This window comes from Aquarana catesbeiana, linkage group LG05, assembly GCF_042186555.1.
Source record: "Aquarana catesbeiana isolate 2022-GZ linkage group LG05, ASM4218655v1, whole genome shotgun sequence".
Classification (NCBI taxonomy): domain Eukaryota; kingdom Metazoa; phylum Chordata; class Amphibia; order Anura; family Ranidae; genus Aquarana; species Aquarana catesbeiana.
Window position 1 is genome coordinate 49,312,420 of NC_133328.1, and position 19,233 is coordinate 49,331,652.

A 19,233-nucleotide genomic window follows, 5' to 3' on the forward strand; every position below is an offset into this window, starting at 1 on the left:
AAGGAGCAACTCAAAAAAAAACACATGCGGAACATGTGGTGTTAGGCCAGCCATAGACGGTTCAGCGATCGTTCAGGGCGATCGATCAACTTGGGTACAACCAGCCTATCAGATTTTTCATATGATTATTGCCAGCAGCTATAGCTGCTGGCAATAATCACTGTGTGTTCTCCCGGCCGGGATGGCTCCCTTTGCCCACCCGTGGTTGCAGAAAAGAAAATCGCTCCATCTATGGCCAGCTTTACACATAACAGCCAGTCAGATTACAAATTACTATTACTATTACTTTTTCGATTCCACTCTCTAAATAGAATGGATGGAATGTGATTGGTCACTGTGAATAAAAATTCTATTTTTTCTTTTCAAGTATTTATATTTATTGGCTATAACTACATTTTTTACAAGTATTATATAAATTGCTATGGGTCACAGTACATCTACAACATTTTTACATTTTTTTTTTTGCATTCACCACGATGACTCATTTAACGGAAATCTAAATTACAGCATATACAGATCCCGCTATGTTTCTTTGATATATTTTTTTTCCACAGCGGGACTCCTTCCCAGAGTCCAAGTTAAATGAAGAACAGTCAGTGTTTTATTTTCGGCTGGGCAGGTTTGCAAAAAAAGTAACAGAATCCATATTTCTGCGTAGCTACAAGACCGCAGGCATCAAAAACCCGGGTTCCTGGAAGCCAGCTGCTGGCACACGCTTGCAGCAAAGGCTTATGGGACCGCAGTGGATAAGAACGCAACTGAGCACAAAGACCTTTTACAAGGATTGTGCTGCAGATGCCAGAATCAAACAGCCACATCAATTGAATGGCATGAGTCTGATGTGTCTCAGATGTGTTTACACCCTTGTAATGCTACCAGCTTATCAGTGAATTCCTTTTCCTTTCTTCCAATTTCTTCCAGGTAGACTGGATCAGTAGCTTTTAGTGCTGGTGGTATCTTTTGGGATTTAGTACAGCATTCCATTCACTAACACGCAAACTAAGGTAATAGTGACTTACCTGTAGATGCGTTGATTGACACATAACTAGCAGTAAAGCCTTCAACGGCTACTCTGGAATCACTAACAAAGACCAGAGACATCCCATTACCACTGCTTGTTATTGATGGAGGAATGGACCTTCCACAGTATCTGTAATATATAAAGGTAAATTAGTTGCGACAGCAAACCAAAGAGATCTAATGTAAAGGGACTTAAAGAAAAACTGGAGTTGATTTACTAAAGGCAAAAAGGAAAGTTGCATTTTGCACAAGAAATTTCCCCAGAACCCAGTGAATGTGGTGAAATTCCACTTTGGAAAAAATACCCAATCATGTGCAAAGAAAATAAAAAAACTGAAATTTTGCTTGCACATGATTGGATGATGGAAGTCAGCAGAGCTTCACTTCATTCAATAAACCCTAGAAAAAAAAATCCTTGCCAGGTGCAACTTCCCTTACAAATGTCAACAGTCTGGGGGAGATTTACTAAAAGTGTTGCACACAGAATCTGGTGCAGCTGCGGATAGTAACCAATCAGCTTCCAGGTTTTATTGACAAAGCTCAATTGAACAAGCTGAAGTTAGAAATTGATTGGATACTATCCACAGCTGCACTAGATTCTGTGTGCACCAGTTTTAGTAATTCTCCCCCTCTATTTGCCTTTAGAAAATCAACCCCACTGTCACCATGCCCAGCCAGGAAAAAGTCAGGCCCTTTACGAAGGGCCTGCCCCTGATCTTCTAATACTCAACTTTGCCATCACTCCTCCATTCTCTATGGAAGCTGGTGACAACATTTTGTGCTTCCAAGTATAGGGGAGCATGTGACCTCCTCCCATGTGACCACCAATGACCAAAGGAGTGACATCATTGTTACACCTAGCATCCAACAACATCAACACTGGTGATTTGTTGGCTGTGAAGGGGGCAGGAGTGGTGGGGAAGCACTGGCAAGATGAGTATCACCTTGGGGGTCAAAGGACCCTTTTATGAAGGCTCTGTCACGTTACCCTGAATGGGCAAGGCCATAATGTCTCTTTAACCACTTGCCGACTGCTGCACGTTGATAAACGTCGGCAGAATGGCAGCGGTGGGCAAATGGGTGTACCTGTACATCCCCTTAAATCGGCGGGGCTAGCGGGCGCGCCGCGTCCCCGCCGCGTACAGCGCGACCATGCCCACAGATCCCGTGGACTCGATGTCCACCAGTGTCCCACGATCGTGTCACAGGGACCTCAGAACAAGGAGATGCCTATAATTTCCCCGATCTGCCTAGTGACATGACAGGGAGCTACTGCTCCCTGTCATCGGGAGCAGTGATCTCTGTCATGTCAGTGGTAGCCCATGCCCCACAGTTAGAATCACTCCCTAGGACACACTTAACCCCTTGATTGCCCCCTAGTGTTTAACCCCTTCCCTGCCAGTATCATTTACACAGTAATCAGTGCATTTTTATAGCACTGATCTCTGTATAAATGACAATGGTTCCAAAATAGTGTCAAAAGTGTCCGATGTGTCTGCTATAATGTCGCAGTCATGATAAAAATCGCAGATCGCCGCCATTACTAATAAAAAAATAATAATTATAAAAATGCCATAAAACTATCCCCTATTTTGTAGACGCTAAAACGTTTGCGCAAACCAATCAATATACACTTATTGCAATTTTTTTTAACAAAAATATGTAGAAAAATACATATCGGCCTAAACTGAGGGAAAAATATGTTTTTTTAATATATTTTTGGGGGATATTTATTATAGCAAAAAGTAAAAAATATTGCTTTTTTTTCAAAATTGTCGCTCTTTTTTTGTTTATAACGCAAAAAATAAAAACCGCAGAGGTGATGAAATACCACCAAAAGAAAGCTCTATTTGTGGGAAAAAAAGGACGTCAATTTTGTTTTGTTGTAACATCACACGACGGCGCAATTGTCAGTTAAAGCGATGCAGTGCCGAATCGCAAAAAGTGCTCTGGTCAGGAAGGGGGTAAAATCTTCCGGGGCTGAAGCGGTTAAAGAGATCTATAATATAAATCTAAAGTTTGGCTATCCAACAGGAATTCACTAGCACATGGTAATGTAATCAACAACAAAAAAATGTACATTTAGCATATAATACCTGTTTAAAAGCAGTGGAACCACACAGGTGATAATTCAACTTTTTACTGGTAAATTTATTAGGTTCAAATTGCTCTGACGGTGTCACCATATCTGAAGAGGAGACCTCGGGTGTCTGAAAAGCTTGCAATTGTAACCCATTGTAACCCATTCCCATAGCCAATTAAAGCATTTTCTGACACTATTGTTATAAGACTTTGTGGCTTGTTTTCTACTTTGTTATTTGTTCATCAAATAGTGATTTTGTTATTGATTGCTCAATGTTTTTGGTAGATGCTGGAGGGTTCAATTCTCAATTTTTATTATCACTCCGGGACTCTAGTGAGATCTGGGTCTGTACACCTGCTTTGATCGTAATGAGGGTCTCCCACTCTCTATTCATTTTATATTATGAATAATAAAACAGAAGGGACTGCAATAGACAAATATTGACAGCAACACCTAAAACTTCAGTGACAGAGCTGGACAGGGAGTCCTAGAGTATCCAATACATGAAAAGCCTGGAGATGACTATGACCACCAGGCTCCACAATGTCATTTTAGGGTTGGTTGACTCTTTAGGACAACCGAAAAAATGTCCACAAAAAGTTGTTAACTCACTTTCCAATTTTGTTTCCAGTTGCATTCATTGCATTATCGTATATCTCTAGATAATCACCATGGCAGGCAAATGTCTGTTCCAGGTTGAATGTAGTGAATGTTAATTGTATCAGATTGCCTGGTGGTACTGAGATGAGCCATATGCAGCGGACACCATGTGGATACTCAGCAGGGTGATTGGGACTTGATATTGTACCTTCAAGGGTGGTAAGTGTTCCTCCACAACCTAGACATAAACAGCAAACACTTATCACTAATTATAAAAATAAAGCTTTCCAGAGTCAATTAGAGGAAACAAATATTTTCTCATGCAAACAAATAAAGACAGTGCTAAAAAAAAAAGATGTAGCATCAAAGCAATTGCACTTCATACACTAAAGTGTCAAAAGTATTGGGACACCTGCCTTTACACACATGAACTTTAATGGCACCCCAGTCTTAGTCTGTAGTGTTCAATATTGACTTGGCCCAGCCTTTGCAGCTATAACAGCTTCAACTCCTCTGGGAAGGCTGTCCACAAGGTTTAGGAGTGTGTCTATGGGAATGTTTGACCATTCTTCCAGAAGCGCATTTGGTCAGGCACTGATGTTGGACGAGAAAGCCTGGCTCGCAGTCTCCGCTCTAATTCATCCCAAAGGTGTTGTATCGGGTTGAGGTCAGGACTCTGTGCAGGCCAGTCAAGTTCCTCCACCCCAAACTCATCCATGTCTTTATGGACCTTGCTTTGTGCACTGGTCCAAATCATTTGGTAGAGGGGGGATTATGTTGTGGGGTTGTTTTTCAGGGGTTGGGCTTGGACCTTTCGTTCCAGTGAAGGGAACTCTTACGGCATCAGAATACCAAGACATTTTGGACAATTGTATGCTCTCAACTTTGTGGGAACAGTTTGGGGAGGGCTCTTTCCTGTTCCAAACTTACTGCGCACCAGTGCACAAAGCAAGGTTATAGCTGCAAAGGGTGGGCCAACTCAATATTGAACCCTACGGAATAATGCCCCGTACACACGGTCGGATTTTCCGACGGAAAATGTGTGATAGGACCTTGTCGGAAATTCCGACCGTGTGTAGGCTCCATCACATATTTTCCATCGGATTTTCCGACACACAAAGTTTGAGAGCAGGCTATAAAATTTTCCGACAACAAAATCCGTTGTCGGAAATTCCGATCCTGTGTACACAAATCCGATGCACAAAGTGCCACACATGCTCAGAATAAATAAAGAGATGAAAGCTATTGGCTACTGCCCCGTTTATAGTCCTGACGTATGTGTTTTATGTCACCGCGTTCAGAATGATCGGATTTTCCGACAACTTTGTGTGACCGTGTGTATGCAAGACAAGTTTGAGCCAACATCCGTCGGAAAAAATCCTAGGATTTTGTTGTCGGAATGTCCGATCAATGTCCAACCATGTGTATGGGCCATTAGACTGGGATGCCATTAACTATATACAGTGGCCTAAACTGGAAAGGATGAATATTGAATGGTTACTGTGGTTTGCAGAACCCAGAATGCTAATAGAGCAGAACTCTGATCCAAAGAAGAAAAGAAAAACGTTTCTATAGTTTCCAATGACTACATTGGTAGCTTTGAGGGCCAATCCCCACTATGTTGTTGATAGGACAGTGAGGATTTACCAACGCTGCTTCTAGGAGTAAGAACAAAAAAAGCATATGCTGCAGAAAGGTTAAATTTAGTGTTAGGCTTTATTAGGGGGTGGTTAGAATTAGAGTCATGGAGACTTAGGTTCTGTATACTTCTGTATGCTTCTGTATACAAGACCATGTGCGCCTGGTGATTTCAGCCAGACTAGGCAGCAGCCTCATGTGTACGGACAGCAGGAGACAAAGTCAAAATATAACAGTTCACAACAAACCCGGCGGAAAACAGCCTGACCGGGAACACTCACAGATGAGCAGTAGATTGTAGCAGAGCAGGTCTCAGCTTAACTGACAGTGTTTGTCCCGAGGGGTGGAATGCGGCCTGGCTGGTCCGTGCCCAGGCAGGGAGGTCTCCAGGAAAAGTGGCGAATCCCTAACCCAGGGGTGCCCAACCGGTAGCCTGCAGAGCCCTGCGGTGGCCCACGACCTCCTGCTCTGGGATGGCAGGTCGCCAAGTCCAGATTGTGGGTTGCCGATCCACCATTCCACAGCATCAGTGTTGTGAATGGAGTCAGCAGTAGAGGAGGTGAGCGGTTGCAGAGCAGAGCTGCATAAGCCGATGCTTCCTATATAGCGCTGTCTCCTGTCACAGGTGGAGTGATACCAAATGTACTCTCCCTGGGACAGTCATTTTATTACTAAAATCACAGTGTATATATGGACATATCTGTTCTTAAGTGGGATATAATAGAAGTCTATGGCAAAGTGCAGCTAACCCGCAGGGAAGCCACAGGTGCACAGCGGGTGCGGGTAAACTGTAGCGCATCAGCATGAAATCAGCCTAAGGCCCCTTTTTCGGTCGCCTGAAAAATAGACAGGCATACCCAATCGAACCCCTTAGTCACCTCTGTGGAGAGGCAGATGTAAACAGACTTGTGTCGGTTTACACCCCCTACCTCCAATCCGATCCACTAAAAAAAAAGATCCATCCCCTTCTGTCTGAGCAGGTCGGAGGGCCCAGAGAGTAGAGAGGGCTGTGTCCGTGTCCATTCTGCAAATGCAGAGTTGACACGGATCATCTCACTGCAGGGAGCATGATATACATATAAATGCCGCCTTTATTTACGTATCTATCCCGCCGGATGCAGCTATTTACATATGAATGCTGCTGCTATTTACATATGAATGCCAGCTATTTACATGTAAATGCAGGGTCTGCAGGTGAGTCATCTGTACACAATAGGGCAGAGCTGGGCAGCATTAGTAGCAGCACTTCACAATGAGATATCAGGACACAGCAAGGGACTAGGGAATTTAAACTGGGATAGTTGGCAAGTATGAGACAGCTGCTTTGGACCCCACAACAATGACAGGGCCCAGGGCAGCTGCCCCTTTTGCCCTGCCTTAAAGATGGCCCTGAGGCACGCCTCTCACTGTAGAAGGGACATGTGTCTAAAAGACAAATGCTCCCTTCCTGCCCAACTCTCTTAACTAGAAGGAAATATAAGATTTACCCACAATCCCGTGTTTTTCTCACACAGTTAAGAGGGAGAATGAGAATCTGCTGCTGTTGAAAAGGTACTGGTATAATTAAGCTAAATCATATATTATTATGCTATATGTTATAATATAATAATTTATTATTTATCGATTTACAGTGAAATTACTGGTTTGAAGTTATAACTTTGTCTGTTAGGCCACCTGCTTGAGTACAGTTTTTAAAAATATAGTAAATTACCTTAAAAATGATATATAATAATTATTTGTATATTACTTACTTATGGTAATTAACCCCTTGCCGCCCAGGCCAATTCTTACACTTCTCTCCTACATGTACTCAGAACCCCCAAACATTATATATATTGTTTTAGCAGACACCCTAGGGAATAAAATGGTGGTCGTTGCAACTTTTTATGTTACACAGTATTTGTGCAGCAATTTTTCGAATGCGTTTTCCTGAATATAAAAAAAAAAAAAACACTAAAAATAACCCGATTTTTTTGTAAAATGTGAAAGATGATGTTACGCCAAGTAAATAGATACCTAACTTGTCACGTTTTAAAATTGCGCACACTCGTGAAATGGCGCCAAACTTCAGTATTTAAAAATCTCCATAGGCGTCGCTTTCAATTTTTTTACAGATTACATGTTTAGAGTTAGAGGAGGTCTATTGCTAGAATTATTGCTCTCATTCTAATGATCGCGGCGTATGTAACCTGTGTGTATCTGGCTCTGATACTAACCAGTGCCTTACCAGCCACTGACCTCACCACACGTTCCTGCTGCCCTTACACTACCCACACGCTAAATGCATGCCGAATTTATGAGGCAGGGTTTTAAATAGACTCTGCCTGACCCAAGATGGTGGCCAGAGTCACATGGGCTGTCAGCATCCAACTGGATCGCTGCCCCAGTGACCCAGGAAACCATAGAGGAATCATGTTTCTCCTGACTCCCTCTGCACTGCCGCTGCAGTTGAGTGCCACCTGCAATGAGGGAAATAGACTGCACTACAAATATATTGAGTTAAAAAAATAATCTAGCACATCTAATTGCTATACAAGCCATATTATAATTAAATTTTATTAAAGCAGAGGTCCACCCTAAAATAAAAAATGACATTAAAATTCATCAAAAAATATATTAAAAAAAATTTGAAAAAAAAAATGTATTTACTTACCAGAAACCGCTGTTGCTAAGCAGTCTTCCTAATCTGCCTCTTCCTATTCCACAGTGCTGTTCTGTCACTTCTTCCTCTTCGGCGAGCTGCCCCGTTGTATTCTGGGATGTGTGTGTGTCCCAGAAAACAACAGGGCCATTCACAAAGCCTGCTACCCTTAGTTAGGATGGCGGCGCTGGCACCCAATCCGATGATTGGATCGGCCTCGGGGGGCCAACATCGTGGGCTTGCTGGACAGGTAAGTGCCCTTATTAAAAGTCAGCAGGTACGGTGTTTGTAGTTGCTGACTTTTTTTTTAAAACGGCCGGACCTCCGCTTTAAAAATGACCTTTCCTTTGCATTCTGCAGCTCTTCTAATTTTCTATATAGTCAATGACATAAGGCTCCTGAAGGCATTCTGTACACAGTTGGTATACAGAACGCCCCCAGAAATGTCATTTCCTGCTTGTGTGAAGAACTCTGCGCTATGGTACAAGTCAGGTTTTAGGCTTTCTCTGCAACAACAATGTCATTTTTTTATAAGATACTTCCTAATGCCCCGTACACACGGTCGGACATTGATCGGACATTCCGACAACAAAATCCTAGGATTTTTTCCGACGGATGTTGGCTCAAACTTGTCTTGCATACACACGGTCACACAAAGTTGTCGGAAAATCCGATCATTCTGAACGCGGTGACGTAAAACACGTACGTCGGGACTATAAACGGGGCAGTAGCCAATAGCTTTCATCTCTTTATTTATTTTGAGCATGCGTGGCACTTTGTGTGTTGGATTTGTGTACACACGATCGGAAATTCCAACAATGGATTTTGTTGTCGTAAAATTTTATAGCCTGCTCTCAAACTTTGTGTGTCGGAAAATCCGATGGAAAATGTGTGATAGAGCCTACACACGGTCGGAATTTCCGACAACAAGGTCCTATCACACATTTTCCATCGGAAAATCCGACCGTGTGTACGGGGCATAAGGGTTATTTACTTCTAATGGGGATACTGACACTGCAACTTTTCTCATCAGAGCACTCCAAATGCAGCAGCTGATTAAAATTAATAAGCCACTCCCATTCAGAATCACTATCGAAAAAATTTGGTGGAACATACAGCTCTTTCTTCAGAGCAGAAACAGGTTGGACATTGGACTTTGTTAAAATCCTTGCAATGTACATTGATCACTCCAAAGGGATTGTTTTTTTCTCAACAAAAGTGGAGTTACTCTTTAAAAATGAAATATGCTGCTTACCTAAATTTAGAGAGCTGTATGAGGCTAAGAATCCATGATTTGTCGTGGAAGCATCAGTCACAAACTTAATATACAGACTTCTCTGGGTTGAATAGGCCAATGGAGGAACTTCTGGGCCGCAATACTTTCCAATTAATGGAGCATTGGATGATGGTCCATCTCTGACCTGTAGAAATATCATGTGTTTAAAGGACATCCCCAGACATACATAAAAAACATACTTGTATGTATTCCATCAAACCGCAAGAAGATCACTTTCAATCCAACTGTCATAGTTAAGCGTTGCTCATTATATCTATCAAAACCATCCTAAAGCCCAGCTCCAGCCAAATTTGTTCATTTTAGTTTGACATAGAGTAGGAAAATGGTTATAGCCTCTGTCATATGTTTAGAATAGAGGTTCTAAACCTTTTTCTATGAATAAAAGTGCTTTTATAGGAATCTGTATTCCAGTTGGAGAAATTGTATTCATTTTCCCATTATGAATACATATATCAATAACACCAAACAGCTTTCCCCATTCTAAATCAAATAGTTTGGGTCAGTGATCTATTTCAAATCAGGATCTCTGCCCTGAAAGTTGATTGAGGGCCCAGCAACAGTATGGTGTTACCATGGCCATGTGGCTGTTTTTTTAAATTTTTTTAAATGAACATTTATAAAGCATAGATGTGTGCATTACAGTTGGGCTTAGCACTCCAATTTCTTCAGGTCTCAGAAGTAAGTGGTGCGCTCTACAAATGAATGGAGCTTGATATGGAAAAAATAAATGTAACCCTACTTCTGATCAAATCGAAGAGTTTTTCTGCTGTGTTAAGTAGATAGAATTTTAAATGAAATCACAGGCTTTACAAAGCTAATAGCGGTCTGCATTTTACAGTACGAATGGTCTGTAAAATACAGGCCACCTTGGAGTACCTGTCCACTTGAAAGAAGAGAGAAACCTATCTCTGCTATTAATAGCCCATTGGAGGAGGAGGTTAACTCAATCTAGGCATTGGTATTGATGTTCTCCACTAGAACAGTAGGTGTCTTCCTAGGGTTCCCTGTTTATTTCACTTCAATTTCCAGTTTTAAAGCTGTAGAATTCTGACATCTAAGGTAATTTAGCTGCAGAGAGCATGTAGGCAGGTTAAAATATGTTGGGTCTAGAGAGTCAGTGGCGGGTCCAGGCCAGAGGAAAGAGTTAACTGTTATAAGCTCAGTTCCCGGGCTTTTTTGTACTAGCTAGCCCACCTGTGCTAAAAAAAAGCGTGCTAAAAAAGTCTTATTGGTTGGTTCTGTTCCTGCTAGCGGTGGGAGGTACGGGGACTGCTGCTCCTTGCAGTCTGCTAAAGGCACCGGGATTTTCGGAGACATCAAAGCCATGGAGAATTCAAAGATGGATTCTCACCTCATGGAGATATGCCTGGGCAGCCACACTACAGTAGTAAGTTTAGGGACAAAGACAAAGTTGCTCATATTGAACTGGAATGCCTTAATTTGTTCAATAATATTACATTAACCTTTTTTAGCCTGGTATGAAATTATTCAAAGGGGTGCATGTTGGTTCTGGTGTATCTCAAGGGTCTGTAAAATACAACGGGATATGAAGTAACACCGCTACAGAAGGGTTAACTCAGCAAGACAAGGAGAAGGAATGTAGTTGCTAAGAGTATCCAAGCACAAGTTCAAGAAACCAACCAGGCGTTAGGCATGATACCTGGTAAGGTGACTGGTCCTCCGGTAGTGAGGAGTCATTGTCTGCCTCCCTACCTAGCGGTTGGTATCCAATAGCAGCTGGATCCGTACCTGTGCTATGGAGATCTATGGCCTGGTCACGAGGTATGAGAAGGAAAGTGTTAATAAGTGCACGCATGAGGTTCGTGCTAGGTGCACAGCAGGACCCCATTCCGTTACTGGGTGTGAGGTAACAGAGGTTTGCTGGACTGGTGGAGTGGAAGCAGGCTCAACATGTCCCTCCTCATGCAACATACAGTACATCAGATACAGTGTGAAGTGACATGGGACAAGACACTTTTTAGAAGAACGCTGCATTTTTACTGCACACAGCGTGGAAGCTCATCTCTAAGTCGGGGAACTGTATTAAGGTTAGATTCTTCACATGATTGCAGTCTCTGCCTAGTTCTGGGCATTGATGACTGTGCTCCAAGCGAAAGGTACCGAGTAGGCCAAGCATGTTCTATGTTAAACAGGGACACCGCAGGCTCCACAAAACTCACCACAGCTTGCATTTTATGACTGTATGATGAAATATAGGCCTGAGTCTAAAGCATATAGGCCTAAAACAGGCCTAAAGTAACTTTTCAGTGTCCTTCTGGAAAGAAGAGACCAGAATCCACTCTCTACTATAAATAACCCATTAGAGGAGTGAGTGAGCTCAATCTAGGCCTATCTATTAATGGTCTCCACTAGGTTAGAGAGGTCTCTCTAAGGTTACCTGTTCACTAAGACCTGCAATTTTGGAGCTGGTGAAATCTGTCACCTGGAGGTAAATCAAAATAATCAAAAGAGCATGTTCAACCAGAGATCTGCTCTTCAGGTACACAGCTCACTTCCCAGTATCCATGAAAACACCCTAAGACCCCAATCAAACCCTCAAACCACACCTTTTCTCTCTCTGCACACCTCTCAGGTCTTTTATCCTCTACTGTATGTGCAGACTCTACAGTCTCCCACCCCTCTCCTCTGGGTGTCTTACTTCTTTAAAAAAACTTTACTCCATACCACTTCACTTTAAGTCAGTTCATCTGGACTTACCTCAACATAGTTAGAGCTGCACTGTGTACCTGGATGGAGGCCAAAGGAGTCAAAGCTAAACAAAACCACTTCTCCATCTGGCTGAGTTATGATCCATTCACAGGTTCTCTCTTGGTGGTAGGGATTTGGATAGTTTGGAGTGCGAATGACTCCAGCACCAGAAATAGCACCTCCACATCCTGGAGAATCAAAGAATGTTTATGTCAAATGATGCCAATAAAAGGACAACGGTACCTTGGGTAAAATTAATCCCCCCACCTTCTGAGTGCTGCCCAACTGGACAAATACCTTACTTTTCTATTCAAAGCTATTAAAAGGCATTTTGAGCAAAAATGTCCCCAGCAAGTCCTTAGAGGTCAGTGTAGATCAGTGTTTCTCAACTCCAGTCCTCAAGGCGCCCCAACAGGTCATGTTTTCAGGATTTCCATTATTTTCCACAGGTGATTTGATCAGTTGCACTGCCTTAGTAATTACCACAGCTGTTTCATCGGAGGGAAATCCTGAAAACATGACCTGTTGGGGCGCCTTGAGGACTGGAGTTGAGAAACACTGGTGTAGATCACTAAATTGAGGAGGAAGGTACATTTTTGTCTGGATAGCACTCAGAGGTTGTGGGGAATTAATTAAAGTTCTCATACTGGAAAACCCACTATAAGCCATTCAACAAATTCCACAACTGATACTGTTAGAGCAGCGGTCCCCAACCTTTTTAGCATGGATTTTTTAGTCGTGTGGGGCTAATTCACACAGTGTGCAGTGACAGGCATTTTACTGCATTGTAAAACTTCTGCCACTGCAAGGACACACAGGAAACAATTGTTACCTATTTGTTCCATTCACATTGCAACGCAATTGCAGTGCACACTGCCGAATCACAGGGCTATGTACAACAATGCAGCACATTGTACTGCTGTACATTGCCATGAATGAAGTGTACGTTTTGTATACTTCAAATAAAATTTGTACAAAAAAAATGGAGCCATGCGCACTGAATCGTGTACCACACTGCCCCCTACCACGGACAAATGCTTTACTGCTCCGGCAGCTCTCCATTCCCACATTGAATTCCTGTACGGCCCGTGGAAAGGGGACCTATGTGATAGAGAATATGTTACAGTATGTCAACTGTGTATTTGGCTGTTGGCCTAGAACAGGGGTCTCCAAAGTTTCTAAACAAAGGACCACTTTACTGTTCCTCAAACTTTAGGGGAGAAAACTGTGACCAGTGGGATAAGAAAGTGCCCTGACATCAGTAGGAGTAATCAATACCCTAGCATTGGTATTAGGTGGAGTAATAGTGCCCCATTGTTGGTGTCAGTGGGAGGAATAGTGTCCCATTGTCAATGTCAGTGGGAGGAATGGTGCCCCATCATTGGTGTCAGTTGGAGGAATAGTGTCCCATCATTGGTGTCAGTGGGAGGAATAGTGTCCCATTGTTGGTGTCAGTGGGAGGAATGGTTCCTCATCATTGGTGTTAGTTGGAGAAATCGTGTCCCATCATTGGTGTCAGTGGGAGGAATGGCGCACCACCATTGTTGTTAATGGGAGAAATAGCACTCCATCATTTGTGTCAGTGGGTGTAATAGTGCCCCATCATTGGTGTCCGTGGGAGGAATACTGTCCCACCGTTTAATGTCAGTGGAAGGACTAGTGCCCCATTGTCCGTGTTGGTGGCAGGAACTATGCCCCACTGTTGCTGACAGTGGGGGAAAAATGCCCAGAATTTAACATTAAAATAAACTGAAAACACAAACCTGGCTTCTTAGAGATTCATTTGGTCTAAAAATGATATTTCCATTTTAAATATGTGCTGGCAGGTTCAACTGCCGAACAGTATCTTAAAATTTTTGAACGTTCCAGCTTCTGACACCTAAATTCCCAGCTCCAACCACTTACCACAGTTATGACAAGGAGTTTTCAATCTCCCATTTGAAGTTTTCATTCAATGTGGAGAATGTAGTGAGAGGAGTGAGACTTAGTGGTGGCAGTCGGCAGAGCTAGGAACTCCAGATGGAAGCTAACGGGTAACCAACGCCAATAGCTTCCACCCAGCAACCAAAAAAAGGGTTTGCTTGGACTGACCCTTTACCATACTCACCAACTTGATAGAATGCTCGGAAACTCGATGCTGTAGCTGATGCATCTGACTTGAATTTCACCCACAGTGTATTTGAGCTTGATGTTACGGCAGCAGGAATTGTGCTGTTACAGTATCTGCCAATTAGTGGCGCCGTCTGCGAGCCTCCATCTCTAATCTACACAAAAGAAGAATGTAATATCTGTAAATATACATACTTGAGAAAAACACACACATTAATAATTTACTAATCAGACATATTTCCTCATTTCACCTTTTTTTTTCAAGTAAATATTTTAATGCCCTTGCTATAAGGGTAGCCCATTTACATTATAAACACAAAAAATAAAATATTGTGCAGGTATACAGACTTAATATAAAGGTGTAAGCTGCTTGTAACAACACAACAGGACCAATTGTGATAAACGTGAAACAATAAAAAATGTTGCCGTGCTAAACATAGATATTGAATAAACAAGTGTCCATAAAGTGTGAACAACTGGTGCTGTTCTAAATAGTGCAGATTAATTCCTTGATGAACATCCAGTAATAATGAGTATAATTGATGTGCGTTTTGATCACCCAAGTGCACCTCCACCGATATTGATATAAAATGCCTCCTTACCAGAAGTTTAGACTTCAAATTATAAGAGTCTAGACAGGCCCGATATGCAAGTATAGAAGATCCAATCAGCTATTATATTGCAGGTGGTGGTACTGTCGTGGCTGATGGCAGATGATAAAGTTTACTCCATAGTAGGGCCCATGCAGGAAAGCTAAAACAGCCACATAGTGTAAAACTGCTTAACAGTTTATTAAAAGAAATCAGTGCTAAACACTTACAGAAATCTGGTAAAAACAAGCATTATTAGATCCAAGACATCCTAGAAGTCGATCGACCAGTATACAGGATTGGCATGCATGGTACCTCACGGACATGAACTCCACCGAACACGTTTCGTTAGAATTAACGTCCTCTGGGGCATGGGGTCCATGTCCTACACAACGTAAATGTATACTGTAAAAAAATAGGCAGGGTACAGCCAGCCCCCGCTGCTCTAATCAAAGTTGATTAGAGCAGTGGAGACGGCTGGGGGTGAGAGAATGAACATGTGAGGGTGTCTGAATTAGCTGGTGTCTTGGCAATGTCCTAGCAACAGGGCAATACAGAATGATACCATCTCTGGGAGTTTCTCAGCCAGGTTTCGAGGGGTACGTAAATGGCCAACACCTATAGCAAGGGCATTTTTTACCTTCAGTTTGTTTTTAAGTACAGGCACCCCTTACTTGCATAAGCAGTTTTTTGATAAAGGTAAACTAACCCTTTAAGCCTCATGCACATGGATGCTTAGCAGCTTCTGTGTGCTGAGGTGTAAAAACACCTGGGGGGCTGTAAATTTTGCATACAGCCATCAGTACAAGTGAAAGGCTGTATGCGGTTGTGCTCAGCTAAACACCTGCAACTTCTGCATTTACCTGCGCATGTACGGCCCTTCTCTCTGATTGCAACAGTGATATTCGCGGGGAAACGCCGATGGCTTCAGGACAGCCATGCATAGCAATTCACTTGTGTTGATGACGATAAGCAGCATGTGTGCCTCTATGGACGCCAGAAAGCACTGGGGATATTATGTCTCAGCAAACAGGAGCTGCTAAGCACCTTTGTGCATGAGGCTGTAAAGTGTGCCTCCAATCAAAACTTTCTATCTTTTTGTTTGTGTTAGCGTGGGAAAGGGATAGAACCGCTGTATAATTGGTGCTTCAGCTATTAAGCTCTGTCAGGACAGGAAATGATGGGAAATCTTTCCAGCTGTGATATAAACAAAGTAGTAGAGGGCATAAGAGTTAGAAGTTCAGGCTATATTTTTATTGTTGCCTGTGTCTAGGCAGTCTCGTACAAAAATGTATGCTTTGCTTTGAGTTTCTAAGAAATAGCAATGCACATTCTTTAACTAGGCACTCCCATAGCTGTATCTCTACAGTATAGCATCATCTTAGGCACTGCTACCTTTGACTACTAGCCTTTCATGCTTTAGAGCAGCAGTCTCCAATGTGTGGCCCAGTGCCAGATGCCTTTATCCGGCTCTTGGAGGGCTTTTCCTCCCACTGATGCAAGACACAATTCATCCCACTGACACCAACAATGGAGCATAATTACTATTACTGACACCAATAACAGGGCACTATTTTCCCATTGATACCAATAATGGGGAACTATTCCACCCCATTATGCCAATGATGGGGCACTATTCCTCCCACTGATACCAATGATGAGGCACTATTCCTTCCATTGATACCAATGATGGGACACAATTCCTTCCATAGATACCAATGATGGGGCACTATTCCTTCCATTGAAACCAATGATGGGGCACAATTCCTATAATTGATACCAATGATGGGGCACTATTCTTTCCATTGATACCAATGATGGGGCTCAATTCCTCCCATTGATACCAATGATGGGGTATTATTCCTCCCATTGATGCTAATGATGGGGTACCATTCCTCCAATTGATGCCAACGATGGGGCACTATTCCTCTCCCTAATGCCCAAGATGCACTGTTTACTCCCAATGATGCCAGGACAATTTCTGCTCCCGATGGTCACAGTCTGGCCCCTAAAATCTAAAGGACAGTAAACTGGCCCTTTGTTTAGAAAGCTTGGAGACCCAAGCTTTAGAGCAAAATTTGGTCATGTCACTATTGTGCTGCTCACTGTTCTCCTTGTTGGAGAGGAACAATGTACTTGAGGACCTGTTGTGCAAGAATCTCCCTGCTTCTGCTTCATTCATAATTTGGTCTGTGATTTCTACACCTCAATTGCTGCTCTTTGATCATTACCCCACCAGTCACCAAGGGGGCAGCTCTGACATCAGGAAGCAAAACCCAGCCTTTACCAACATGGCTGCCTCTACACAGTGCAGATCAAAGCATGGTTATTCAGTAATGGGGAAAATATCAACTGCAGTAAGCCTGCAGGCAATACTGGTGACTAGTCTTTTGTCCTTGGCTTGTCTTTTTTTGGAATAGATTCCACATTGCAGGCCCTCTTTAACAGAACAGGCTCAGATACTCATAATACCTCTATAACTGTTAGGGAACAGCCAGAACTGCTCTGTAAATCCAGATGGGTAAATCTGAGATTAATCTGTTCACCACCTCCTTGTGTGATAATGTAGATACATTGCTTGTCTCCTATATAAGCATCCGGCCATGATGGAGAAGTGATGAAACCTTCGGCATCTGTGAAGTTTCCTCCACAGAGGTTTCCAGCTGAAACACAAAAATATATAAATTGCACTGAAATCCAGGCATATTACCCAATTATTATTCTCCTATTTATGCAATCAATAATTTAGCCAACCAGCAAAAAACATACAGCCAACCCATTTAAAATAAGAGCCTAAGTAAGATAAGCAACAAAAATTTTAACCTCCATTTTTTATTTCCATCAACAGGGTAGAAACATTCACAGCCATATATGAACCCTCAAACAAAAATGTGTTTCAGTTCTATCTGGGTCTTTTTCAAGCCCAAATAATTTATTCAGCTGCACCATATTCTACAGCATTTTACTGAGCATACATGAACACTGGACAATCAACCTTTTTGAGTATGTTCTGGATTTTCTATTGAAAGCCCATCTACAACCCAAATGAATATTTAATTTTGAATAGAACAGGGAAGGGTTGGAGCTTCTGTCAGACTTTTTTTTACCCTATTGGGGTGATATACCCTCACTTTCACGCAAAACAAGAACGTTATGTCCTGGTGATGACCTCTACCCTCCATTTAATACAGTATATGGCATCACAGAGACATGAAGTGAGGGGAAATCTACCAACGGGTTCTCAAACTTTTAATTCTTACTGGCTCTAGTTAAAATGGAAAAAAATTAAAAAAAAAACTGGGGTTAGGCTTTAAAGCTCAACCTTTTCAAGACAAAGGAACCCTTGAAATAACGTTCTGGTCTCAGGGAATCCATGCTAAAAATTATTACATCTACAACTCATGATACATTAGTCTGATAGTCAGTGGTGTAGCACTGTCCCATAGGGCTTGCTGTGTGTTGACTTCTTCCGTTTCTCCATTTCCGGTTCATCCGTTTGCTCGTTACTCAATGAACAGTCCAGGGTATTTGTTTTTTTTTATATTTATTGTGGAACTTGGATAGGAGAAGGGAATAGTGGGATAATCCAACTGAACTATTCTGAGTAGATAAGGACAACTCTCACTTGGTCTGATCAGATTACTTGTGGAAGCAGACACACTGCTTTTACCATACTGCCATTTCTATGGAAGAATTAAGTCTTCTTGCTCTCTCTAGCAGCAGACTTGAAGCGACTACTTTATCTTCAGGACACTCTCTAGCATCCCCTTGACTGGCACCCATCCACTGACTCTTCTAGCTGAAGGAATGACCCTCACAGGACAGGCCCCATGACACAGATCTGTACTCACAGTAGGCAGAATTAGATCCTTCCAGGTGTCGGTCAGCTCTGCAGGACCTCTGGGTTCAGCTTCTCTCTGACTTTCAGGCCCTCAGGTTGACTACCCAAAGCCGCATGGCAACTTCTACAGAGGAGGGGCAGCCACCCCCTCCCTCCCCGGACCCCGCTCTAAAGCTAAAAGACCCCAAGCACATGTGCCCATGGCATTTATACAGTCACCCAACATGCAACTAGGCACTTTCCTCTGCTAATAGCCAGGACTGTAACAATGCCTGTGCCCTCAGTTGTCACATTTCCTACCACTGTCCAATATGCCTCCCTATTGGACCAGTGTGAAGCATTCAGACAAGCTGAGCTGCACCTGAGCACAATGAGCAGACCCTATCAATAGATCCTGCTCCCTGGTAGGCAGAGAGCACTCTAAATTTACCTGGCAATCTCCCTGGTAAGCAGAAAGACCCACAAACTATACTCTCTTCTAGCACCTACCTAGGAGGGTGCTAAGTGGGAAGAATGCTCCTCACACTTGTGGTCATTGGGAAGATAGCTAAATCTTATCTGAGAAGTAGAAATTGCTTATTGCTCAAGAAACCCCTAGCAACCGCTGGAGAAACTCTGGTTGAGAAACCCTGGTCTAAATATTAGAAGGGTGTGTATTGTTACTTGAATACTGGTGTAATTTGTGTATTTCATTTAGATTTGTGA

General features: G+C 42.6%; 1 protein-coding gene across 1 annotated transcript in view; it reads right to left on the minus strand.

Annotated features, from left to right (window-relative positions):
• CUBN (cubilin) overlaps positions 1-19,233 on the minus strand; it is a 388,954-nt gene that overhangs the window by 263,144 nt on the left and 106,577 nt on the right. The window contains exons 17-22 of the mRNA XM_073629712.1: positions 17,160-17,350; positions 14,096-14,252; positions 11,998-12,176; positions 9,238-9,403; positions 3,716-3,941; positions 1,020-1,150 (exon numbers count right to left, since the gene is read on the minus strand). Coding sequence (XP_073485813.1) covers positions 1,020-1,150; positions 3,716-3,941; positions 9,238-9,403; positions 11,998-12,176; positions 14,096-14,252; positions 17,160-17,350 — 1,050 coding nt within the window. The remainder of the gene's footprint in view (positions 1-1,019; positions 1,151-3,715; positions 3,942-9,237; positions 9,404-11,997; positions 12,177-14,095; positions 14,253-17,159; positions 17,351-19,233) is intronic.